This window comes from Girardinichthys multiradiatus, chromosome 24 (genome assembly GCF_021462225.1).
Source record: "Girardinichthys multiradiatus isolate DD_20200921_A chromosome 24, DD_fGirMul_XY1, whole genome shotgun sequence".
Taxonomy (NCBI): domain Eukaryota; kingdom Metazoa; phylum Chordata; class Actinopteri; order Cyprinodontiformes; family Goodeidae; genus Girardinichthys; species Girardinichthys multiradiatus.
The window spans coordinates 15,599,333-15,626,657 of record NC_061816.1 but is presented as its reverse complement, the minus strand read 5'-3'; the positions used below and the strand labels follow the sequence as shown (position 1 = coordinate 15,626,657).

The 27,325-nt window shown below is 40.7% G+C and overlaps 1 protein-coding gene across 4 annotated transcripts in view; it reads right to left on the bottom strand.

Moving 5' to 3' along the window:
* Nucleotides 1-27,325, bottom strand: part of LOC124861683 (gamma-aminobutyric acid receptor subunit gamma-3-like) — a 190,925-nt gene that overhangs the window by 120,272 nt on the left and 43,328 nt on the right. For all 4 annotated transcript variants that reach the window (XM_047355593.1, XM_047355595.1, XM_047355592.1 and 1 more), the window contains one exon: nt 13,586-13,653. In XM_047355593.1, coding sequence (XP_047211549.1) covers nt 13,586-13,653 — 68 coding nt within the window. The remainder of the gene's footprint in view (nt 1-13,585; nt 13,654-27,325) is intronic.

Sequence of the window (27,325 nt, the reverse complement as noted above, 5' to 3'; positions counted from 1 at the left end):
GCGCCAAAGCTGCCATTATTCCACAATTACACACACCTCTATGCAGCTATGAACATGTAAATGTCTAAACCTTGTCCACCTTAAAAATCATCACCCCTGACTTGTTTAGCTGTAATGTGATGGTCCAACACGGTTTTTCTTTCAGTGAGAATGAACGTGTCCCTTCGATAATTTACATGCATTTCATGCTCATCGGCACAGAGAGCGATGTGCATTTACATCAATGTGACAAAAAAAAAGAGGAATATTTATAGTTTACTTATGATTGAGGTTGTTTCTATAATCTTCTGAGGTGTGTTGTTATTTTATGAGGTTAAATGTGTGTTTATCATTCTGGTTGACATCATAAAAGATCAAACTCATGAAAACACAGGTTTCATGCTCCTTGAGTTAAAATTGAATGGAATCATATTTCAGTGTATTTAGGTGAATTTTTGAACTTTGTAGTTTATTACTGTTGAGAAAGTTTGCATGGCTGGGGCACATTTTCACGCACCATTTACTTTTTGTAAATGCCATGTGCTTAAAACATGGCACCACAAGCTTTTTGTGCATAAGCATGTTTCGTACACGAGGCCCCTGGTCTTAGATAAATTGACAGGAAGAAAACAATCGATAAAACAAATCCAAGAGGAATCTAGTTTGCAGTATACCACAGACCATGTAGGGGCGCAGCTAACATGTGGGAAAATGTGCTCTGGTTGGATAAGACCAAAATGAAACTTTTGGCTTCCGTGCAATACACAAAAGCAAAAACTAAGAAGGTGTTGGCAGCATCATACAGTGGGGATGCTTTTCTTCATGAAGGACAGTGAAGCTGGTCAGAGTTGACGGATGGAGACAAATATAGGACTATCTTGGAAGAAAACCTGTTAGAAGCTGCAAACGTTTTGAGACTGTTATCGAAGCTCACTGGAATGATTCAGAATGGTTTATGTTGGAATATGTGGCAAGACTTGCAATTTGTTTGTTTAGACAATCTCCAATTTAACTGAGTTTCAGGTATCGTGCAAAGAAAGATGGGTAGAACTTTCAGTCTCTAGATGTACAAAGCTAGTAGAGATATACCCCAAAAGACAGTTCTACAAAGTACTGAATTAGTAGAGCTTTACTTTGTGTTGGTCTACCTTGATAAAAATTATAATAAGATACATTAAAGCTTTTGGTTGTAAAGTGACAAAATGTAAAAACGTTTAGGGTTATAAGAAGTTGTAAGCTACAAAAATTGATCAAAACTGGCTTCGTTGGTGTCAGTTCTGGAAATGTCAAATCACTCAAGTGTAATCCTAAAACATTTAATGAAAATGATTTAGAGATGTGAGAATATCAGTATGCTGGTTATGCTTTCCAAAGGAAAATATATTCATTTTTAAAGCACTTAAATGGATGTGCTTTGGAAATTAAGTGGCTAAACATTATGTGACACATTGATTGACGTAAATTGTATTGCGCCTGTCAGATGAGCATTTAATGAAACAAAAAGGTGAAAACTAAGCCCTAATTAATTAGCTCAGCAGCTTTTGATGCCAACTGCATCATATTTTAAATAGGTGGTGGCTTTGCTGCTCTGTGTCAAACATTTGTCCATATAAAGATTTTTCAAAAAAGCTGAAGGCTTGTGAGATCTTCCAGTCAGATTGCTGGTTATCTTTGACACTGAGGGAACATGATCTGCTTCCAAATGACCAGAATCATTTTTGACCCAAGCTTGTTCACCATCTTTAAAAGCTTTAATGTACCAATTCCATTGGAACGCTCTTTTTTGCAGGGTTTATATCATATACAAACATGCCCAATATTGTTAGAACTGTCTGTTTGCAAGTTGCACCTTAGTCACACACTTTTTCTAGATGGCAAGATCCAGTGTTATCTGAATTGGTGGAGTTCATTGAAATATGATAGTGTCCCTCCATAGACCCATTTTATAACAATAGTTCACCTTTTCAACAGGGATGTTCTGACAGCTTAATGATAGCCTGCTTTATATATTCCAGGACCAGTTTTAATGTATGCTTGGGATCATTGTCCTGTTTGAAACCCAACTGTGCCTACGTTTCAGCCTCAAATAAAATAAGCATTTATGCTCTGTACACTGAGAACCACAATGCTGATTTTTTTAAACTACGACTTAAATTTGTCTCTGCAAAGAAAGCACCCACACCTGCACAAAGCAGTTTGGTGATTCTGTCAGTAGTGTCCGTTGATTGATTTTTTTTTTGTGTGCAGTCATGTATTAATAAGCAGGTTCATGCAGGAAGGGCACATAGTAGTACAATCATCCTGCAGGGTCTGCAGCTGGAGCAATAACCAGCTGATGTCTTTTTGTGGAAATAACATTGAAGTAGAAGGGACACTATAGAAACAGAATTACAATCCAAAACAAGAACAGATTACTGAGAATGCAGAAAGGAACAGTTTGTTTCCACTACATTAACCAGTACACTGTCTCATTCGTGTTTAGGATCATTGAGAACATCATCAATAATAGGAAGCTGTAAACCATATTTTTGTTTTTGAGTTTTGTGCTTCACATAATATTCACTCATGTTTTTAGGGGAAATCTTTTGTACCAGCCAGCCCAATATCTCATTCACAAAGCAAATGGCACTAATGATATGTTAGTATAAGCATGCCTCTTCAAGTGCAACCCGTGACAGCAATTTGCAGTTGTCCTTGCCTCATAATTCATTTGTTCACGATTTTAAAAATACATACAGTGGAGGCACTATAGACAATGTGTACAGTGCCTTCCAAATGCTTTCATGTTTTATTGCCTCAAAACATGCCTTTTGTTGTATTTGTTTTATTGTAAAGCAAAAACAAAATAACAAAACTTCATCGTTTACTCCTCTTAAGTTAGTACTTTGTAGAGCCACCTTTTGCAGCAATTACAGCTGCAAGTCCCTTTGGATAAGTCTCTATGAGCTTGAAAAATGTTGCCACTATGATTTTTACCCATTCCTTCAGGCAAAACTGCTCCTGCTCCTTCATGTTGGTTGGTTTTTTCTTGTGAACAGTGAAATGGACTGAAGTCAGAACTTTGATTAGGCCATTCCAACACAATTATACATTTCCTCTTAAACCACTCAAGTGTGGCTTTAGCAGTATGCTTTGGGTCATTGTCCGGCTAGAAGGTGAACCTCTTTCCCAGTCTCAAATCACAGGCAAAATGTCACAGGTTCTGCTCAAGAATATAGCTATATTTTTAGCATCATCCATCTTTCCCTGGTCTCGTAACACTTTCCCAGTGCCTGCTGCTGAAAAACATCCCCACAGCATGATGCTGCTGCCACCACCATGTTTCACTGTGGGGATTGTGTTCTTGGGGTGCTTGGATGTGTTGGGTTTGCACCAGACAAAGCGTTTTACTTTGTGGCTGAAAAGTTACATTTTAGCCTGATCTGACAAGACCACCTTCCTCCATGCATTTGGGGAGTTGCCCAAAAGCCTTTTGGCAAATGCAGTCATACGCAAAAAATTAAAATAGTCTGGCTGCATAAATATACACACGTTTAATCCAATTTCAGCATTTAGTCTTCTTAGGTACGCACCTAACAAATTTAAGTAAATCTGATTACCTTAAAATTTGGTCGTACTAGAAGAATTTTACTGGTAGTTTTATGGTTTCAGCTAAATGATGCAGAGTGTTTAAAAGGATCAGAATAATTCTTATCAAAGTTTGTTGTACAAAGAAGGTGTATGTTATGAGTACAAAATAACCCACAGCATTGCAAATAAACCATGGCACAGTTTAAAAATGGATGTTTCTCCAGAGTTTAAGAAAATGCAGGACGGAAACTGGTTAGAGACACTACCAAGAGGCTGAAAGCGGAAACTGCGGGAATTTCGAATAAGTGCTGGTTGTGTTCTTCATGTAACAATATTCCCGAGCAATACAGGTCCTTCTCAAAATATTAGCATATTGTGATAAAGTTCATTATTTTCCATAATGTAATGATGAAAATTTAACATTCATATATTTTAGATTCATTGCACACTAACTGAAATATTTCAGGTCTTTTATTGTCTTAATACGGATGATTTTGGCATACAGCTCATGAAAACCCAAAATTCCTATCCCACAGAATTAGCATATTTCATCCGACCAATAAAAGAAAAGTGTTTTTAATACAAAAAACGTCAACCTTCAAATAATCATGTACAGTTATGCACTCAATACTTGGTCGGGAATCCTTTTGCAGAAATGACTGCTTCAATGAGGCGTGGCAGGAGGCAATCAGCTTGTGGCACTGCTGAGGTCTTATGGAGGCCCAGGATGCTTCGATAGCGGCCTTTAGCTCATCCAGAGTGTTGGGTCTTGAGTCTCTCAACGTTCTCTTCCCAATATCCCACAGATTCTCTATGGGGTTCAGGTCAGGAGAGTTGGCAGGCCAATTGAGCACAGTGATACCATGGTCAGTAAACCATTTACCAGTGGTTTTGGCACTGTGAGCAGGTGCCAGGTCGTGCTGAAAAATGAAATCTTCATCTCCATAAAGCTTTTCAGCAGATGGAAGCATGAAGTGCTCCAAAATCTCCTGATAGCTAGCTGCATTGACCCTGACCTTGATAAAACACAGTGGACCAACACCAGCAGCTGACACGGCACCCCAGACCATCACTGACTGTGGGTACTTGACACTGGACTTCTGGCATTTTCTTCTCCCCAGTCTTCCTCCAGACTCTGGCACCTTGATTTCCAAATGACATGCAGAATTTGCTTTCATCCGAAAAAAGTACTTTGGACCACTGAGCAACAGTCCAGTGCTGCTTCTCTGTAGCCCAGGTCAGGCGCTTCTGCTGCTGTTTCTGGTTCAGCAGACAGCAGTCAGGTCGGCAGTCTTACCCATGATTGGGGTTTTGAGTGATGAACCAGGCTTGGAGTATTAAAGGCCTCAGGAATCTTTTGCAAGTGTTTAGAGTTAACTCGTTGATTCAGATGATTAGGTTCATAGCTCGTTTAGAGACCCTTTTAATGATATGCTAATTTTTTGAGATAGGAATTTTGGGTTTTCATGAGCTGTATGCCAAAATCATCCGTATTAAGACAATAAAAGACCTGAAATATTTCAGTTAGTGTGCAATGAATCTAAAATATATGAATGTTAAATTTTCATCATGACATCATGGAAAATAATGAACTTTATCACAATATGCTAATATTTTGAGAAGGACCTGTACAAACATATATTTTAATCTACAGTATACATAGAATTTGAATGAAGGGCAAAACGTTCTCAACAAAACCACTGGTAAATGGTTTACTGACCATGGTATCACTGTGCTCAATTGGCCTGCCAACTCTCCTGACCTGAACCCCATAGAGAATCTGTGGGATATTGTGAAGATAACGTTGAGAGACTCAAGACCCAACACTCTGGATGAGCTAAACGCTATCGAAGCATCCTGGGCCTCCATAAGACCTCAGCAGTGCCACAAGCTGATTGCCTCCATGCCACGCCGCATTGAAGCAGTCATTTCTGCAAAAGGATTCCTGACCAAGTATTGAGTGCATAACTGTACATGATTATTTGAAGGTTGACGTTTTTTGTATTAAAAACACTTTTCTTTTATTGGTCGGATGAAATATGCTAATTTTGTGAGATAGGAATTTTGGGTTTTCATGAGCTGTATGCCAAAATCATCCGTATTAAGACAATAAAAGACCTGAAATATTTCAGTTAGTGTGCAATGACTCTAAAATATATGAATGTTAAATTTTCATCATGACATTATGGAAAATAATGAACTTTATCACAATATGCTAATATTTTGAGAAGGACCTGTATATTTGTTAATGATGGTGCCTATGTTGTCATTATTCCTGTTTAAAGCTTGCATGCTCCAGTGATAGTTGGTGACTCGATCAGAGATTGCACTAGACTTTTCCGTTGTCATTTTGACTGACAGGGTCAAAAGAAATTCTATTTCCATTTTTGCCTATAACTTTATTTTTTTAAATGACAAACATTCAATAGCTTTCATTTTCATTCATGTTAATTTCTGCTTGTTCATGCATCCTTGGACAAATCTGTTTAGCATATTGGCTTTTTACACATGTTTCAGAAAAAGTTTTCATCCTCCCTCAGCCAGAGGAATTCCCGCTCCCACTGAACTCTGTACTTCTGCCTAACCTCCTTGCTGCCGCTTGCTCCATAGTTGCAGATGGCTGATTACTTGTTTGTTCATCTTCCACTGCATCAGTCCCTCTTGGGCTTTTTTTAAGAAACTTCGTGACACTCAGCTGCCGTGACATGTTTCTGAGTGAAGCCAACCAGGTCAAGCATCCAACCCCTGATTCTAGACTCTCAAACTTTTATTTTACTGGAGTTTGGGAACCACTGATCTGATGGAAATGCTTATAATTCAGGATTCTTTTTCGAATAAAAAAACCAAAGGGATATTTTATTCATTGCAGCAGGTTGCTTTACGTCTCGTTTCTTCCTCAGCAGTTACTACCAGTTTGTAGTGGGTGAAATAGTTGATAAAAATCATGTCTTACACAGCGCCAGTCTTTGAGAATCTGACACTTATATACATTTAGTGTATTTCCAATAAACTGTTTCAAATCCTAATCATTAAAGTTACATTTGTCTTACTATACTTTCTCTACTTTTCTGTACTTAAGTTTAAACATTTGGAACTGAGGTTAGTTAAAATGATGTGGATGTACCTTCAGTAACATGAGACTCCTGTATTAAAGAGTCTGATGAGTTTTAGTGGCCACCTTTCCAGGGTTCTTTTGAAACTAGAAGCAACCATACTTAATAAAGCTTAATATTCCTTTTTACAAAGAAGACCTAAATTGCTGCAAATACAAATACATTCTAATGATGCAGTCAAAGAATAGCATAATATTCTTCACAGCTTTATTGAACTGAATAATATTTTATTGAACCCAAAGGGAAAGCAGGTCATTGCAGTTCCTACGTGAGGTCACAAAGGATAGGGTTTTTGTTGTTGGCAGAGACAACCTCCTGCTCTGGTTTCAGTTGTGCAGTGTTGTCTGTTATTAAGCTTGTGCAACATTTTTCTCTCTGGCATCAGGCTACAAAGCAGAATTTCCTCTTTAGTTTACTGTCTTCTCAGTTCGGGTATAGCTAAGAAAAAGAGAAGAGTTGAATGGAGGCCATTTTCGGCATCGGATCAGTAATCTTAAGAGTTCCAGAAACCTAGATCTACAGTGACTACAGAGAACCTGCTGGCTCCACAGAGCGCTGGGTAGAAAATCAAGTTAATGAAATTTGAGTTTGAGTCCACTATTTTGCATCCCAAATTGAAATCACTTTGGGAGGACGCCTAAATTTCCCACTGCCCGATGTCTGCGTGTTAAAGCACTCCAACCCTTTGTGTTGATTAATTGTTTTGGTGCATTATCCTGTTTAAAATATCTACGGCAATCCAGCTTGAGTTTATTGGCAGAGGCGAGCAGATTTGGATTTTAAATCACCTGGCATTTCACAGTAAAAGTTCCAAGCACATTTAGGAGAGAGATATGGCCCACAGCATCACAGATTCTCCACCATACTTCTAAGTAGGCATGCAAGCACATTTTGTGCATATTCATTTTTCATTCATTTAGTCCAGCACCTTTCCATGGAGTTTGTAGTGAATTCCTTTATGTTTTGAAGTGATAGTTTTCTTGCTGAAAACCATGACTCATTTTAGAGATAAAATCTTTCCCACACTCAGCAGCCAAACAAGTCATCTGCAGACCCTCCAGCAGGAGGAGGCGTTACCATCTGATGTGCTCTACATTTTGGACCCGTTTTGCACCGGACAGTCTGGCTTTTAGTCAATATGTACCTTTTACAGGTTGTTATGGGGACTGTGTGACCTCAAGTTGACACCCTTACCTGCGGTTCTCCAACAGTGGCTGTTAGAGAGTTTTTTTTTTTTTTTTACATCCTTCTCACTGACTGGTGCCAAAATTATCTTGTTACTATGTAATCATGCAAGAAAATCTTTTGCAGTTTTAGTTTGTCCAAACATTTTCAATATTTTTCTGACTGTAAATATAAGCAAGTGTAAGTGATGGCTACAATGATGGGGAAAAAAGTACTTCAGATTTCTGAAAAAAATTAATCAGGCCCAAATGTGCCTAGTGAAACTGAACTCCCCTTTTCATCATCATCATCTTCATTTATAAAAGCGCTTTAACACCAGCCACAGCTGAAACAAAGTTCTGAACATCAAATAAAATAACAAAAAGGTAAGCACACAATGTAAATAACTTAAAAACTCAATACAAACATAGTAAAAGCGAAACAATAAAACAAATGAAATCAATACCTAGTGAGTAAAATCAAGTCCCAGTGAGGATGAAGACCAATGAGTAATAATATGTTTTTAAACGGGTTTTAAAAATGGACAGTGAAAGGGGCATGCCGAATTTGCAAAGGTAAAGCATTCCATAACATGGCGGCCCAAATAGAGAAGAATCCCATCTAAGCTTCTGCTTGGAACTAGGAATGACCAGAAGCAGCTGGTCAGCAGACAGAAGTGACCAAGTGGGAGTGTAGTGGTGGAGTTGCTCGGTAAAATAAGGCGGGGCAAGGCTGTGTAAAGCCTTAAAAGCAAACAGAAGGACTTTAAAATGGACTCTAAAGTACACAGGTAGCCAATGGAGCGAAGCCAGAACAGGGGTAATGTGTTCCAATTTATGTGTTCCTGTTAAAATGCATGCAGCAGCATTTTGAACCAGCTTCAGGCATGTGAGGACTGGCTAATTCCGATGTACAAAGAATTATCGTTATCCAGCCGCCATTGAAATGAAGGCATGGATTACTGTTGCATGGAAAGAATAGATTTAGGCCTTGCTATTTTTCTTAAATGGTAAAAACTAGACTTAATGGTGGCCCTTATTTGACCATCAAGTTTAAAATCACCGTCCATCTTAAAACCAAGGTTTCTAACTGTAGACTTAATATACATTGCCAGGGGGTCTAAATTAACAGGAATGATCTGACATATGCTCCACTAGGTCCAAATACAAGTAGCTCAGTCTTTTCATTAAAATTAAGGAAATTTAACAGCATCCAAGCTTTAATATCCTCAAGACAGGATAAATGAGGTTGGATGGACCAGGCATGACCTTGCCTTAAAAGGCATATTGTTTTGGAAATCATCAGCATAACAATGGAGATGTCCAGCATGACAAGTATCACATAGTCACCAGAGTCACATGTCGGGAGAAAAATTTTTTATAAACCCTGAGCAGGGCTTATTCTGTGCTATGAAGTGCTTTACAACCAGATTGAAACACATCCATGATTATTTTTATTATTATTTATATTCATCAAGAAAGGATTTTAACTGTGAATAAATTATTTTCTCAAAGATTTGTTTATAGTAGGTGAAGCTTAGAGATGGGCCTAAAATTCCCCAACACAGTCAGATGGAGGCAAGGTTTCTTTCATAGGGGCTGCACCACAGCATGTTTGAAATTAGTGGGAACTACACCAGATAATAGACTACTGTTAAAAAGGGCAAGAACCAAGAGCTCAAAACAAGGAAAAACCTTTCTAAAAAAGCATGGTGGACGAGCATCACAGGGAGAACCAGAGAGCTTTATCTGGGCAACCACATCTTCTAAAAATGACAGTCACAGGCTCAGACTGATTAAAAACAGCAGAACAAGGAGCACATATAGAGGGGTCAGAGACAAAATTAAGTTAGAAAAGTGTTCCCTTTTGGCCTCTTTAACTGTGCCCAGGTAATTGCGAAAACAGTCTTTGAAAATCTGAAGAGATCCCTTCAGCTTGTCTTTTCTCCACCTGCATTCTGCTCTGCGACATTCCTGCCTGGCAGCTTGAGTCCTTTTGTTAAACCAAGGTTCTGGTTTGGCTCTGGGCTGTTTGGTCTTTAAAAAGGAGCCACAGTGTCCAGCACAGTTTGGCATAATGAGTGGAGCCAAAAACTAAGCTCCTCGGCTTCAGTTGAGTCAGCTGGACAGAACTGGTAAAAAACATCCAAGAACTGGCTGGCTGTGGAGGGATTAATAATCCGACTGCTCCGAGCAGGAGCGGCAGTTTTAACTGCAGCATAAGAGAGAAAAGTCTCAAATGTTACAGGCATATGATCAGAAATTCTAGACTCGTGAATTTCTAGATTAGACACAGGCAAACCAAAATACAACACAAGATCTAATGTGACCTTTTTCATGTGTTGAAGCAAACACAGACTGCACCAAATTTAAAGAATTGATAAGGGTTAAAAAACTATTGTTACCAGAGGTTTAACCTGGGCAACAAACGTGTACCTTAAAATCACCAACAATAAGGACAAGATCATATCCAATTGAAATCTAAGAGAAATTTAGAAAAGTCTCTAATAAAATCCTTATTGAATTTTGTGGACAGTAGATGACAGCACACAGTAATGGGTCAGGACGGCCCACCTCGAAGGAAGTCAGCTCAAAGCTGGTGAATTGATACAGTTTAAAACATTGTTTACAAGTACAAACAATTTTGTAAACTTTTGCAGTTCCTCTTCCCCGACCCCATGTACGTGGAGAATTAAAATAACAGCAGCATATTGGTAAAAGCTCCGACAGAGCAGCTGACTCAGCCTCACCCAGCCTTGTCTCTTGTAATGCAGAAGTTCAGATCATACAAGCTGAAAAAAATCCCTCAGGATGAAAGTCTTATTGACGAGCGAACTGGCGTTTACCAGGCCAAACCTGTTTTGTGGGTTTGCACCACGCCTACTAAGCCGGGCTGGCAAAGGTGTCGGGGTCAGGAAACGTCATCCGTATCAACAAGAGGCACCAGGCAAGCATCCACCGGTTCCAGGAAATAGAAGAATACACTGGGAAACAAGCCAAGCACCAACTGGGAAACATCGGGCTTTACCAGGCAAGCCGCATCTCCGGCAGCGATGATAACATTTCCGCCAGAGCCTGGGTGAGCTGGAATTCCCGACAGAAACTGGGGAAGATTTTATGTCTCCATATATCAAAAATATCCACATTGCTGGCAGAAAGCCTAAGATCCAATAAGGTTTGGCGATCTTACACTAACAGTGACTTGATTTCACTCATGCCAAGGGTCAGAACCAACAAAATAGCTATTAGAATTGACAACGGGAGATGGCCGGCCACATACACTGGCACCATCTTCAGCATGTCGTTAAATCATAGTTAATTCATGATTTAAGGAGGAAGGCAGGGTTAAGGTACTTAAATAGTATTGTTTGTCTTTCCAATTTTGCAGAACGGCTAATACACATGGGCCTCTGTCATGTTACCTATATTCCAAGGAAACAGGAGGTCGTTGATTGCTGATGTAACTGAAAACTTTGGTTATTTATTGTATGGGAATCGTTAAGGGTGCCAATAATTGTGCCAAATGAGGTTTTGTTAAAAAAAAATTTTTTCTTCTACCAGCTGGGAAATGTGCATATCTGATAATTACTGAGCTTAGATCCCAATTAAAAACAAAAAGATCTAACATCTTCAGTTTTTTGACATTGCCAGGTGTAAGGAATATGATTATTGATTAATTAATATTCATCAAGAATCATAATTTGAAATCATAATTTGAAAAAAAATTATTTCTTAACCAAAAATCATTACTTACGAATAGAAATCAGAGATATCCTCTGGTGTTGTGATTATGGGCTCAAAGCTCATTAATAATTACAAATTATTAACCAAAACCACCAACTGTCACTGTTTATTCAACCACTTCACCGAAGGTGGAGGATCTTCGACCTTGTTTTTGACAGATAAATCACTCTTGCACGAAATAAACACTAACGCTTCTCTTAATTATATATATGAAGATTTATTGAAGCCACATAATCCTGATATACCATTATTCTGGTCCAAAAACCTTCACCTAACCAACAAGCACGTTCTACACAAAGGGAATAAAAATGACTACCTAACAATAATAATAAAAGAAAAATATATATATGCATTTAGTGTCCATGAAGATCAAAGTTTTATGGACAAAATGTGTAATTTGGGTTAAATGGAAAGAAATCCTCCTGTCGTGTTTATGTCTCGATTGCAGCGATCAGCTGATGGGGTCACGCCCCTTTAGCCACAACCAGCTGATCGCCCCAAATCTTAACAAAGAGTCATAAAACTCTGAGGCGGGACCTCAGTGGAAAATCTCTAGCAATAAAACTGGGACAAAGAATGGTCGGCGAGGCCCAGACCGCAGCTGCTTTGAATGAAAAACTTTTAAAAGTCCAACTTCTAACTCCTGGCTGATTTGGGATCAGCCAGACAAACATCAAAACACAGCTCAGCATAAAACACTTCCATCAGTATCGCATGCAACAAGTTAATACCTTAGATTAACTACTGGTGATCCTACATTGCCTTAACTGCCTCATCCTGCCCAGACCTCTAAATGCACCTATCCGGTTTACTATGAAAATAACGAAATTACTTTGGACCTGATCCCATCCTCAACCGGTGGAGATAAGAAATCAACTTCAAAGAAAAAGGAGGGGAGGGGGATCAGGGGGATCACGTGTCCGTGATCGAATTAAAGAGGAAAAAAATAAACCGGTAATTTCTCATCCGTCCAGGAGGGGAAAAGATGACGAACCGTTTAGCCGACTGCATACACAAGGAGGAAACTCTTCTCCTTGGACATAGAACCTCTGTAGGGTTTTTACCTGCGCCGAGTGTGGCGCAGTCTTCGATCGACAAATAAATCCTCTGATCTTCTCGTATCAGACAGATTTCCAGCTTTCAAGCTCTTCCAGGAATGCCCTTGTGGAGCAAAAGTTCGCCTGCGAGCTTGTTTCTCCAGGTATGCGCCCCCAATACGCTGTCCGGTTAGACGGGAAATGGCCCTAAAACTATGCAGCTCAGCCGGTTTATACTTCCAGTGACGTCAGAGCTGCGATGTCTGTTGAGCTGCGCATGTCAAAATGTGCGACCAAAATGGATGGCCCCAACACAGGCAATAATAGCAACTTTATTTCTGGCTAATTCCTTATCACATCTAGCTCAGCGAATGGCTGCAAAACCATAAACTTATATTGTTGTGAGAAGAGTTATCTGGAGATCTTATCTGGAGCTTACTTCAATGTTTTGACAATGACTGAACAGATATTTGCAAAATAACCAATGAGAAGCTGATGAACAGACTGCTAATGCTTTGAGGAGCATTAGCAGTCTTATTGCTGCAAATCAGGGTTTTATTTTCAATGTTTAATTTTTTCATATCCCTCTGATCTACCATCCCAGTCCTTTCGCAAAGCAAATTTTATCTCCTATTCAAACTTGTTTCTTTGAATTCTCATGATGATCCAAAATATTCAGATATTAAAACAGGGTACAGGAGTTTATCTGCAGAAAGACCCAAACTGGCTAGTTTTTTTTCTCTCTTTCTGGCTTGATTCTAGCTGATCAAGCAGACCCAAACAGAAAAGCAAATCCCACACCTGTCTTTCTTGGCTCGCACTGCGACAAAAACATCTGTGGTGGCACAGATGACCTCCAAATGCAGCATGAGAAATGACAGCGCTTATGTTTGATGATGCTCTTGTGTCAGGTTACAGACAAACCTGTGGGTGTGAGGATAGAGGAGATGATGAGGGAGAGGGATAAGACTCAACTTACCATATCGATGGATGACACAGGCCCAATGCTGTTGACGTATATGCCCACATCAATGACTGTTGGTTTCTCTGCAACAGACAAAGGGAGGAAACATGAGCACCCAGAGCAGATATGGTGCAATTCCTTGCAAACAAAGAAAAATGCTTTAACTATTTCACAATTAGTCACTTAACACTCACAAACTTTAAAGTATCTTATTGGCATTTTGTGTGATAGACCAACAACGTAGTGTTATTTGTGAACTCTGATAAAGTTGTAGAGAAGTTTAAAGCCTGGTTAGTTTTTTAAAGCAACATCTCAAGCATTGAACATCTCACAGAGTGCTGTTTCATCAGAAAACAGAGTATAGCATAACTGTAAAACTACCTAAAATGGCTGCCCACCGACACCGACAGGAAGGGCAAGGAGAGCATTAAGTAGAGAAGCTGCCTAGAGGTCCATGGTAATTCTGGAGCAGCGATCCACAGCTCAGGTGGAAGAAACTGTTGGCATGTTGACCATTTTATTTGTTTTTCACAAATGCAAATTGTTAAGAAAGGAAACCATTGTACCTTGAGCCAGGCAGTGGATGCAGTAAATATGTGGATTATAGTGCTCTGGTCAGATAAAATGTAACTTTATGGCCTTCATGCCCAACTATGTGTGGGGGAGAACGAATACTGCCATTCACCCCGAACACACAATCCCTATGCTAAACCATTTTGGTGGAAGCATCATGCTGTTGGCATGCCCTTCTTCAGCAGAGGAATGCTGGAAAGATTTGGCAAGATTGATGAGAAATATGACAATGCTGAGGAAGAAAAATGACTTGAGACAGACAGCGGTTCATCTTACAGTGGAACAACAACCCTAACAAACAGTCAGAAAAATTTAATGGTTTTGATAAATGCATATTCAAGTAGTAAAATGGTCTAGTCAAAGTCCAGATCTAAATGCAAATGAGAATCTGCAGGAAAACTTTAAAATTGGTGATCACAGCAACTCTTCGTCCAATCTGACTGAGCTTGAGCTATTTTAGAAAGTACTGTTGGGGTCATCCATTTGGGCCTACTGAAGAAATCAAAGTCATAAGTAATTTCGTTCTTTTTGTTTTATATTAAATCGGAAAGTTGCATTTAGAAGTCTGGGCAGGGCGAGGCGTAGTTAAGGCTATTTTTAATCACCAGTAGTTACTCCAAGGTATCAACTTGTTGCATGCAATACTGATTGAAGTGTTTTATGCCGAGTTGTTTTGATTTGCTGTCCAAATGTGCTGAATCGCGGAGCATGGATGCGATCAGCAAGGTGCGTTTGTATGTTTTGTTCAGCTGATCCCAAATCAGCCAGGAGTTAGAAGTTGTACTTTTAAAGTTTTTCCATTCAAAGCAACTGTGGTCTGGGCCTCGTGGTCTGACCACTCCTTTGTTCCAGTTTTATTACTTGAGTTCTTCCACTGAGTTCCCACATCAGAGTTTTATGACTCTTTGTTCGAGATTTGGGCCAATCAGCTGCTAGTGGCTAAAGGCACACAGCCCACCTTCTACAAGCTGATCGCCGCAATCGAGACATCAGCACACCAGGAGGGCTTCTCTTTCCAAATTAACTAAAATTGCTTATTTAGTCCATAAAACTGCTGGTTTGATCTTCATAGACACTCAATGTGCATATATTTTCTTATTATTGTTAGGTAGTCATTTTTATCCCCTTTTTGTAGAAAAGTGCTTGTTAGTAAGGTGAACGTTTTTGGACCAGAATGGCAGTATATCAGAAAAATATGGCTTCAATAAATCTTCACATATATAATTAAGAAAAGCGTTTGTTATTTCGTGCAAGAGTGATTTATGTGTCAAAATAAGGTCGAAGATCCCCCACCTTCAGCGAAGCGGTTGAATAAACAGTGACATTTAGTGAGTTTGGTTAATAATTATTATTAATGATAAATAGCCAATTGTAATTATTAAGAGCTTTGAGCACATAATCACACCAACAGAGGACACCTCTGATTTATATTTTAAGTAATGATTTTTGGTTAAGAAATTATTTTCCTGAATTATGATTTTTATTTATAATTTTTGATAAATATTACTCAGTAATCATAATCCTTACAGTACAATGGGTAAAGATGTTGATATGCAAAGCTGGTAGAGATTGGGTTTTGTTTAGATTCATCAGAAAAATAAGGCTGAATATAAATACATGGCCCACTTTTCAGATTCTTATTAGAGGAAAAATATTTAAAACCATGTAACATTTTGCTCCTGCTTCAAAATGTTGCACTACTTTCTGCTTGTCTGTCGCATAAAAAACATTGATAAAATTCCTCAAGGTTTGTGGTTGTAATGTAGAGAAGTTCTTGGGGTATTAATACTTTTACAAGGCATTGTAATGTATAGTCGTCAGTCTTTATACCCTGTGGCTTGTATCTAACCAAAAAACATAAGTATAAATAAGTTAAAATCCATGCTTTTCATCATTCAGCGTCACCTTGGTTAATAAAACCAGTTTATTTCCTTTTGGAGGAAGGCAGAGCCATCAATCCACCCAGAGAAGAAAGATTTACACTTCTGAAATGAGAGAAGCTGCGCTCTGATTCCTGAACCACTTCCAGAGTTACCATGGCAGGTAATAGCATTTCCCATCAGTACCAAGGATCTTGGCTAAATTTACTCAACAGGAGCATTTGACTTGTTTATTCTGTAGCAGAAATGTGAAAGAAGGTGCGGTGGATAAGAAGCCAAGTTAGGACAGGCGGACATTTCTGAATGCAAAGATGTTTAGAGGGAGAACTTGTGTTAGAATGGAGTGCAAACTTTTCATGAAAAATTCAACATGATTCATACATTATTCTACATGCATGCAGTTTTTTATACTTTTCTTTATTACCCATATACTGGCCCCATATACAAAGGATTGCTATTGGAACTGTATCTCTGGGAATAAACTGTTTGCTTCTATGATAAGCAAATGTATCATGTGGACGCCTAAATTATGCTTGCTTCCAACGTCCCCAGAGCATACATTTAGTCAGTCAGTCATAATTTTCTACCGCTTCTTCCATAGTGGGTCACGGGGAAGCTGGTACCCATGCCCAGCAGTCTACGGGCGGGAGATGGGGTACAACCTGGACAGGTCGGCTGTCCATTACCTTCTTGCTGCAAGGCAACAGTGCTACCAACTGCGCCACCATGCAGCCTATATATTTATATACACATTTAATTATATACAAGTGTACAATTAGAATTTCCATTACAAGTTGCATGGAAGAAGAAAATAAAAGTGGTATAGGCAGCACTGGAAGACACACCTCATGCCTAAAACTTGACAGATAAATAAATGTACAGGGGTTGGACAATGAAACTGAAACACCTGGTTTTAGACCACAATAATTTATTAGTATGGTGTAGGGCCTCCTTTTGCGGCCAATACAGCGTCAATTCGTCTTGGGAATGACATATACAAGTCCTGCACAGTGGTCAGAGGGATTTTAAGCCATTCTTCTTGCAGGATAGTGGCAAGGTCACTACGTGATACTGGTGGAGGAAAATGTTTCCTGACTCGCTCCTCCAAAACACCCCAAAGTTGATCAATAATATTTAGATCTGGTGACTGTGCAGGCCATGGGAGATGTTCAACTTCACTTTCATGTTCATCAAACCAATCTTTCACCAGTCTTGCTGTGTGTATTGGTGCATTGTCATCCCGATACACGGCACCGCCTTCAGGATACAATGTTTGAACCATTGGATGCACATGGTCCTCAAGAATGGTTCGGTAGTCCTTGGCAGTGACGCGCCCATCTAGCACAAGTATTGGGCCAAGGGAATGCCATGATATGGCAGCCTAAACCATCACTGATCCACCCCCATGCTTCCCTCTGGTCATGCAACAGTCTGGGTTGTACGCTTCTTTGGGGCTTCTCCACACCGTAACTCTCCCGGATGTGGGGAAAACAGTAAAGGTGGACTCATCAGAGAACAATACATGTTTCACATTGTCCACAGCCCAAGATTTGCGCTCCTTGCACCACTGAAACCGACGTTTGGCATTGGCATGAGTGACCAAAGGTTTGGCTATAGCAGCCCGGCCGTGTATATTGACCCTGTGGAGCTCCCGACGCACAGTTCTGGTGGAAACAGGACAGTTGAGGTGCACATTTAATTCTGCCGTGATGTGGGCAGCCATGGTTTTATGTTTTTTGGATACAATCCGGGTTAGCACCCAAACATCCCTTTCAGACAGCTTTCTCTTGCGTCATCAGTTAATCCTGTTGGATGTGGTTCGTCCTTCTTGGTGGTATGCTGACATTACCCTGGATACCGTGGCTCTTGATACATCACAAAGACTTGCTGTCTTGGTCACAGATGCACCAGCAAGACGTGCACCAACAATTTGTCCTCTTTTGAACTCTGGTATGTCACCCGTAATGTTGTGTGCATTTCAATATTTTGAGCAAAACTGTGCTCTTACCTTGCTAATTGAACCTTCAAACTCTGCTCTTACTGGTGCAATGTGCAATCAATGAAGACTGGGTACCAGGCTGGTCCAATTTAGCCATGAAACCTCCCACACTAAAATGACAGGTGTTTCAGTTTCATTGTCCAACCCTTGTACATAAATGTACAAATTTACATTTATCTGCTAAGTTTTAGGCATGATGTGTGTCATCCAGTGCTGCCTATACCACTTTTTTTCCTTCCATGCAACTTTTTTATGGAAAGTCTAGTTCTACACTTGCACCATTTGTGAATGTGTAAGGAATGGAGAAAGAAAAATACAGTTATAGCCCAGTCATACTAATTGGTCTCTGTCTTGCATTTCAATGGCATATGATGATCCACAGCTTTGGTTACATAGTGCTCAAGCATTGCCTTTCTACACACTGTATTATAGCATCTCTATTAGCTAGCAGCTCGTATCTAGTTTCTTCGACAACTCAAATAAATTCTACGGTATGACAATCACAACTCGGACATCATACAAACTCTGCATCACTATGCAACACTGCTACAAGATTTATGCAATTACCTCCCAGATTTCAGTGCAATGGCCCAATAACAGCATGCTAAAGACTGACATGTTCTCCTATTTTAACCCTTTTCTTATCATAATTCAACTGGCAATACGACCACTTTGAGATGTTCAGAATGTGTACAGCATTGGACTTTCAACTCAGGATGGTCAGATGATTACCAGGATGAGAAAAGAAAATCAGAGGGTGACCCCATGGCAAACGGTGAATTAAAAATGCATGCTGCAACGTTTACACCCTTTTTCCCTATTAGACATACAACATACTGCACAGTGCCTCTCAAAAGCACTGTTAAAATGCAAAGTTCCTGTTTTGCAAAAATCGAATTAATTCAAAACTTTTTTTACGTGTGCAACATGCATCCTGTACCATTCCACTGAAAAAAACAAAGCGCATGATATATAAAAAAAGGCTACAGTAATCTGGTTACACAAGTGTTCGCCCAACTTCATACTTCAAAAGCATTTTGATTAAGTTCAACTTTCATTTCAGATGTTTTTAGTTCACATCTCCCATCAAATACAATGAATCTGAACCTCAAATTAAGTTGAGTTGTAGTTTCTCCTCAAATATGCAATCATCTGCTAAAGCCATGGGTTGCAGAGAGGTTGAAAGGGTGAAGAAGGACCTTATTGTACAAAAGTATTGTTGTGACTATGAATCTGAATATATTATTTAATATTAATACTTTAATATTTTATCAAATAATATTTTGGTCTGTTACGGGTTGCCCTGTGAATACCAGCCCAGTAAGGCGGTGGTATTAGGACAAAATCGAAAAGGGTGAGCCAAGCTCTGATATTATTTAACAGCAAAACTCTGCACACACATGGGATGAATTCACACAATTTCTTAAAATACAAGAATTTATTAACAAAAATAAGTCAACTCAAAGTCAAACATATTTCAATCAACAAACTCTCTACTATGCTAAAACAATCCAACTAAACTACCAAGCAGAATTAAAGAATAACGAAGACAAATAGGCTATGTACAATATAAACAGGTTGATTAAAGATGATTGAAAACCATGACCGAAAAAGTGATGCAACATTACCATGCAATGTTTATATTTGAGAACCAAGGATTATCTTGAAGAATCTGGAAATGAAGTTAAATTAGTCTTGGAACCAACTTAGGCAATAATCGGCAAACGTTTAGACAACCATTCACAATGCAAGATCAGATAAAATATTATTTTAATAAAATAATGTTTTAAAGAATGATCTGCTAAATAAAACCAACCTTCTGGATGACTAATTCTCAATGGTGTCTCATTAGCTGCCTTTATTAAAATAATATTTAAAGAAATATTAAGGAAATAGTAAAATATTTAAGGAAATATTTTGGAAAAGAGCCAAATCTTTCTGGAGAAATGGGGCTTAATGGTGTTTACTTACGATCACACTCATCAGCCTCCCTGGTAAGGCCTACGCCAGGGTATTGGAGAGGAGAGTCCAACCGATAGTCAAACCTCGGCTTCAGGAGGAGCAGTGTGGTTTTCGTCCCGGCTGTGGAACACTGGACCAGCTCTATACCCTCTACAGGGTGCTCGAGGGTTCATGGGAGTTTGCCCAACCGGTTCACATGTGTTTTGTGGATCTGGAGAAGGCATTCGACTGTGTCCCTCGTGATGCCCTGTGGGGGGTGCTCCAGGAGTATGGAATCAGGGGCCCTTTACTAGGGGCCATCCGGTCCCTGTACAAGCGGAGCAGGAGTTTGGTTCGCATTGCTGGCACTAAGTCGGACCTGTTCCCAGTGCATGTTGGACTCCGGCAGGGCTGCCCTTTGTCACCGGTCCTGTTCATAACTTTTATGGACAGGATTTCTAGACGCAGCCAAGGGCCGGAGGGGGTCGGGTTTGGGGATGAATGGATTTTGTCTCTTCTTTTTGCAGATGACGTGGTCCTGCTGGCCCCCTCTAGCCAAGACCTACAGCATGCGCTGTGGCAGTTCGCAGCCGAGTGTGAAGCGGCTGGGATGAGGATCAGCTCCTCCAAGTCCAAGGCCATGATACTCGACCGGAAAAGGGTGGCTTGTCCTCTTCAGGTTGGAGGGGAGTTCCTGCCTCAAGTGGAGGAGTTTAAGTATCTCGGGGTCTTGTTCACGAGTGAGGGAAGAATGGAGCGGGAGATCGACAGACGGATCGGTGCGGCTGCCACAGTAATGGGGGTGCTGTGCTGGTCCGTTGTGGTGAAGAGAGAGTTGAGCCGAAAAGCAAAGCTCTCAATTTACTGGTCGGTCTACGTTCCTACCCTCACCTATGGCCATGAACTTTGGGTCATGACCGAAAGAACGAGATCCCGGATACAAGCGGCTGAAATGAGCTTCCTCCGTAGGTTGGCCGGGCACTCCCTTAGAGATAGGGTGAGGAGCCCGGCCATCCGGGAGGGGCTCGGAGTAGAGCCGCTGCTCCTCCACATTGAGAGGAGCCAGTTGAGGTGGCTCGGGCATCTATACCGGATGCCTCCTGGACGCCTTCCTCGGGAGGTGTTCCAGGCACGTCCCACCAGGAGGAGGCCCAGGGGATGGCCCAGGACACGCTGGAGGGACTATGTCTCTCGGCTGGCCTGGGAACGCCTTGGGCTCCCCCTGGAGGAACTGGAGGAGGTGTCTGGAGAGAGGGACGTCTGGGCGTCTCTGTTGAGTCTGCTGCCCCCGCGACCCGGTCCCGGATAAGCGGAAGACGACGAGTACGAGTACGAGTGTTTACTTAGTTATCAAGTTTAGTAAAATAATGTTTAGGGAACTATTATTTACTGGATTGAACAACCTTTCTGGGTAAATGATCTTTAGTAGCAGACACGTGTTCTTAGCTGTTAGCAGTGAAAGCTAACAAAAGAAGCTGATAGCTTAGCACCAGAATCAAACACACCTTTAAAATACCATTAATAAAAGGGTTAAAATGCATAAGCGCGGATGACGCGTAATGATCAATCTTCTGTGTTTAAAATCACCCTTTAAATAAAGTTTGTCTTCACTTTAAAAACACACAAACACAAAACTGAGCACGTGGTGAGCAGGTAGCCTGCTAGCACCAAGATAGCTGAGTTCAACACAAACAAAACCAAACTTCATAAAATGAAAAACATTTAGATCATTTCATCCTAAATCACTTCTCTCTGCCCAAACCCTTAACCTCGTATGTGAACTGTGCTGAGGAAAAGTAGTCCCGGCGATGACCAAGTTTGAAGAAAGCTCTGTGAACAAAGGGTCAGCTTCAGCTAACCTCCGCAGCTGTGGGTGAAGGACGGCTCGTTCTGTCGGCCGGCCAACTGCACAGTTACTGTAACCACGGTGATACAGTCCCTGTTGTCCTCCTTTCAGACCAGGAAACCGCTTCACTTGGCGTCATAGAGACAGCGTCTCTGCTGGGAACTTTCTGGAACACAGTTTGCTTCTGCAGGCCTCAAGCAACGCTTGTACCTTAATTATCCCGTTCATGAATGAAATACCAGATACACGAACAGTAATTTATTCGTACTTAACTAGTGCATATGATCGATGATCGTATGACACTCTTGGATCCAGTTTAAAGAGTTTATGTCTGTTTGCCAGCAAAGAGACATTAGTCTTTGTGTCCAAGCCCATGGGTAACCTGTGTAGAAGAGATCGATTCCATGGAAAGGTGGTGGTTTTATACGGCCAGTGGCATCATGGGAAGTTTGCCGTTACCCCCAATTCCTAAGTTGTGCCAGAAGTATTGTTAATGCAATTTATTTTGAAAGTTCCAGAAAAGTCTGTACCGGTTTTCATGTTGTAACCATGGCTGTGGTCCCAACAGTATCAATCAGGAGAAGGGTAATAAAAAATCCACAGGGTTATACACATTCAAATGAACAGAATGACTGTATGAAAGGGACATTACAGCTGTGGAATGTTTTAGCTGCATACCACACCATTTCAAATCTCAGTTGGAATTGAGTTATCATGTCATCCATGTGTACGTGTAGGGTTTCTCCTGGTACATCTCCCAATCCAAAGACAAATTATGTTTGGCTGATTGCAGACCTGAATTGTTGTGTCGTCTACCTCTATGATGGACTGGCTACCAGTCCAGAGAGCACCCTACCCTCAACTTCCTCAGTATTGAAAAATATAGGATTACAAACCTTTTAAAAGCTGATTTTTCCAGTCATTGTCTATAGGAAATTTGTTTTTGGATCTACAAAAATATTAGTTTCCTTAAATTTGTAGCCGAGGTCACAAAACCTGACAAAAACTAAGGCTTAATGAGGCTCAAACCAAATATTGTCCCTGTCAGTCTACAGACAGAATTCAACCTGCAACACAATTCATCATTCAGTACCACAAAAGCCAGATTTTGAGAACATATTTCGAGAAAAAAAATAAATAAAACAGGTGAGCATTTGGGCATCATAGTCATAACCAATTGATTCCCAGTCTAATCATTTATCAGCCAGACATCTGGAATGGAGACGTTTGGGATAAGACGGTGATGTAATTGTGAGGGTCAGGAAAGGTTTGATAGAAACTTTTTGCCTTGCGGTTACTTTAACAAACCAATTGGCCCACAGGCTGGCATATTCGTACAACTGTCACAGAGGCTTATCTATTAATTTGAGTCTGGAGGCACAACTATCTTCTGTTTTTTCTTGTTTCTAGACACATTCTCTTGAGACTGCAGTCCTTTAAGCTAAGTGTATATGTAGCAGTGCCTCAAACAAGATGGCAAATTGCATGTTACAGAATGAGCAACATGATGTATTAAACTTGTATTGATGTCATGTTAGTTGCTCTGTGTTAGTAATTGAAGCCTCAGGAGTTTTTTGTTTTTTTTTATCATTGGATCACTAGCATCCAAAGTCATAATTTTTTTTTTCTGCTGCGAGGTTATGACTAGTGAAGCTGAAATGCATGTGCACATCAGCTCACTTTAACCCTGGGGGGTCTGTTGGTGAAGGCTTGCTAGGAGGTGTTGGTTCAATTCCAGAAGAATGTTCTGCTCCACCAACTGGACAATATAACTGGAGGACAATGCACCATTACACAGCATTGGTATTTTTCTGGGAGGGTCTGAGAAGCATCTTATTACTACATCCACAGTTTAAATTCAATGTAGAGGAGAAAATCCTCTTTCTATATTTAAAACATTTGGACCCTACAAGATTATTTTTATTTTTTATAATTTTGCATGAGAGCACCAAACAAGTGACGATAATCAAATACCATCAATAGCAAATGTGAGCACCCATATACAGGTCCTTCTCAAAATATTAGTATATTGTGATAAAGTTCATTATTTTCCATAATGTCATGATGAAAATTTAACATTCATATATTTTAGATTCATTGCACACTAACTGAAATATTTCAGGTCTTTTATTGTCTTAATACAGAGGATTTTGGCATACAGCTCATAAAAACCCAAAATTCCTATCTCACAAAATTAGCATATCATTAAAAGGGTCTCTAAACGAGCTATGAACCTAATCATCTTAATCAACGAGCTAACTCTAAACACCTGCAAAAGATTCCTGAGGCCTTTAAAACTCCCAGCCTGGTTCATCACTCAAAACCCCAATCATGGGTAAGACTGCCGACCTGACTGCTGTCCAGAAGGCCACTATTGACACCTTCAAGCAAGAGGGTAAGACACAGAAATAAATTTCTGAACGAATAGGCTGTTCCCAGAGTGCTGTATCAAGGCACCTCAGTGGGAAGTCTGTGGGAAAGAAAAAGTGTGGCAGAAAACGCTGCACAACGAGAAGAGGTGACCGGACCCTGAGGAAGATTGTGGAGAAGGGCCGATTCCAGACCTTGGGGGACCTGCGGAAGCAGTGGACTGAGTCTGGAGTAGAAACATCCAGAGCCACCGTGCACAGGCGTGTGCAGGAAATGGGCTACAGGTGCCGCCTTCCCCAGGTCAAGCCACTTTTGAACCAGAAACAGCGGCAGAAGCGCCTGACCTGGGCTACAGAGAAGCAGCACTGGACTGTTGCTCAGTGGTCCAAAGTACTTTTTTCGGATAAAAGCATATTCTGCATGTCATTCGGAAATCAAGGTGCCAGAGTCTGGAGGAAGACTGGGGAGAAGGAAATGTCAAAATGCCAGAAGTCCAGTGTCAAGTACCCACAGTCAGTGATGGTCTGGGGTGCCGTGTCAGCTGCTGATGTTGGTCCATGATTATTTGAAGGTTGACGTTTTTTGTATTAAAAACACTTTTCTTTTATTGGTCGGATGAAATATGCTAATTTTGTGAGATAGGAATTTTGGGTTTTCATGAGCTGTATGCCAAAATCATCCGTATTAAGACAATAAAAGACCTGAAATATTTCAGTTAGTGTGCAATGAATCTAAAATATATGAATGTTAAATTTTCATCATGACATTATGGAAAATAATGAACTTTATCACAATATGCTAATATTTTGAGAAGGACCTGTAGAAGCAAAGGTTCTGTTTTCTGCAGTGATGTGTACTCAGGTTGAGAGATGGGAAATTATGTTAATGATCATAAATCCATTAGTTTCATAACTACCCAGAACCAGTCTGAGTAAATACACTGCTCAAAAAAAATAAAAGGAACACTCACATAGCACATCCTAGATCTGAATGAATGAAATATTCTCATTGAATACTTTGTTCTGTACAAAGTTGAATGTGCTGACAACAAAATCACACAAAAATCATCAATGGAAATCAAATTTTATAACCAATGGAGTCACACACAAAATTAAAGTGGAAAAACACACTACAAGCTGATCCAACTTTGATGTAATGTCCTTAAAACAAGTCAAAATGAGGCTCAGTATTGTGTGTGGCCTCCACGTGCATGTATGACCTCCCTACAACGCCTGGGCATGCTCCTGATGAGACGGTGGATGGTCTCCTGAGGGATCTCCTCCCAGACCTGGACTAAAGCATCCGCCAACTCCTGGACAGTCTGTGGTGCAAAGTGACGTCGGTGGATGGAGCGAGACATGATGTCCCAGATGTGCTTAATCGGATTCAGGTATGGTTAACGGGTGGGCCGGTCCATAGCTTCAATGTCTTCATCTTGCAGGAACTGCTGACACACTCCAGCCACATGAGGTCTAGCATTGTCCTGCATTAGGAGGAACCCAGGGCCAACCTCACCAGAATATGGTCTCACAAGGGGTCTTAGGATCTCATCTCGGTACCTAATGGCAGTCAGGCTACTTCTGGCGAGCACATGGAGGGCCATGCAGCCCTCCAAAGAAATGCCCCCCCACACCATTACTGACCCACTGCCAAACCGGTCATGCTGAAGGATGTTGCAGGCAGCAGATTGCTCTCCACGGTGTCTCCAGACTCTGTCACGTCTGTCACATGTGCTCAGTGTGAACCTGCTTTCATCTGTGAACACCACAGGGCGCCAGTGGTGAATTTGCCAATCCTGGTGTTCTCTGGCAAATGCCAAGCGTCCTGCACGGTGTTGTGAGCACAACCCCCATTTTTGGATGTCAGGCCCTCATACCATCCTCATGGAGTCGGTTTCTAACCGTTTGTGCAGACACATGCACATTTGTGGCCTGCTGGAGGTCATTTTGCAGGGCTCTGGCAGTGCTCCTCCTGTTCCTCCTTGCACAAAGGCAGAGGTAGCTGTCCTGCTGGGTTGTTGCCCTCCTACGGCCTTCTCCACGTCTCCTGGTGTACTGGCCTGTCTCCTGGTAGCGCCTCCAGGCTCTGGACACTACGCTGACAGACACAGCAAACCTTCTTGCCAGAGCTCGCATTGATGTGCCATCCTGGATGAGCTGCACTACCTGAGCCACTTGTGTGGGTTGTAGAGTACGTCTCATGCTACCACGAGTGTGAAAGCACCACCAACATTCAAAAGTGACCAAAACATCAGCCAGAAAGCATAGGTACTGAGAAGTGGTCTGTGGTCCCCACCTGCAGAACCACTCCTTTATTGAGTGTGTCTTGCTAATCGCCAAAGATTTCCCCCTGTTGTCTATTCCATTTGCACAACAGCTGTGAAATTGATTGTCAATCAGTGTTGCTTCCTAAGTGGACAGTTTGATTTCACAGAAATTTGATTTACTTGGAGTTATATTGTGTTGTTTAAGTGTTCCCTTTATTTTACTTTTATTTGTACTTTTTCCACTGAGCTCTCCATTTTATTGAAAATAAGCAGGAGTCTATGCCTCATTTTGTTGAGATTGTGTGATAGACAAAAAGTAGTAGTAGCGAATACTTGGCTTTAAAATTCCTTTTGCAAATAAAAAAAGGTAAGGACATGTGGCATGAATTTGTATTTAGCTCTCCTAAGTCAAAGGTTTCCAGAACCAGTTTTCACTAGAATTACACTTCTTAGCCTTTAGAGTACTGGCTTTCCATTTCTGCTCACCAAGACTCAGCTTTTTTAAACATTCTTCTTTGCCAAACGGCCAAAGCTCAGTCAGACTAGAAGGTGAACCTCTTTTGCAGCCTCCCACAGATTTCTTCCAAAATGTTCATGTATTTATTGCCATTCATCTTCGTATGAACTTTGTTCAGCTTCCCTGTTTCTGCTGAAGAAAATCATCCTTACATCTTGAACACACAGTATGGTGTGTTGGGAATGGTTTTTCAATTTATTACCACATGTGGAGTTTTGAATACTTGCCAGTTTTCTTCTCATCTGACTAAAGCACCTTTTTCCACGTGTTTAGTGCGTTTCATACATTAGGTTCTGTGAAAAGATTCTCTAATCTGAGCTGTGGACTTCTGCAGGTCCTCTAGAGTCACCATGGCCCTCTTTG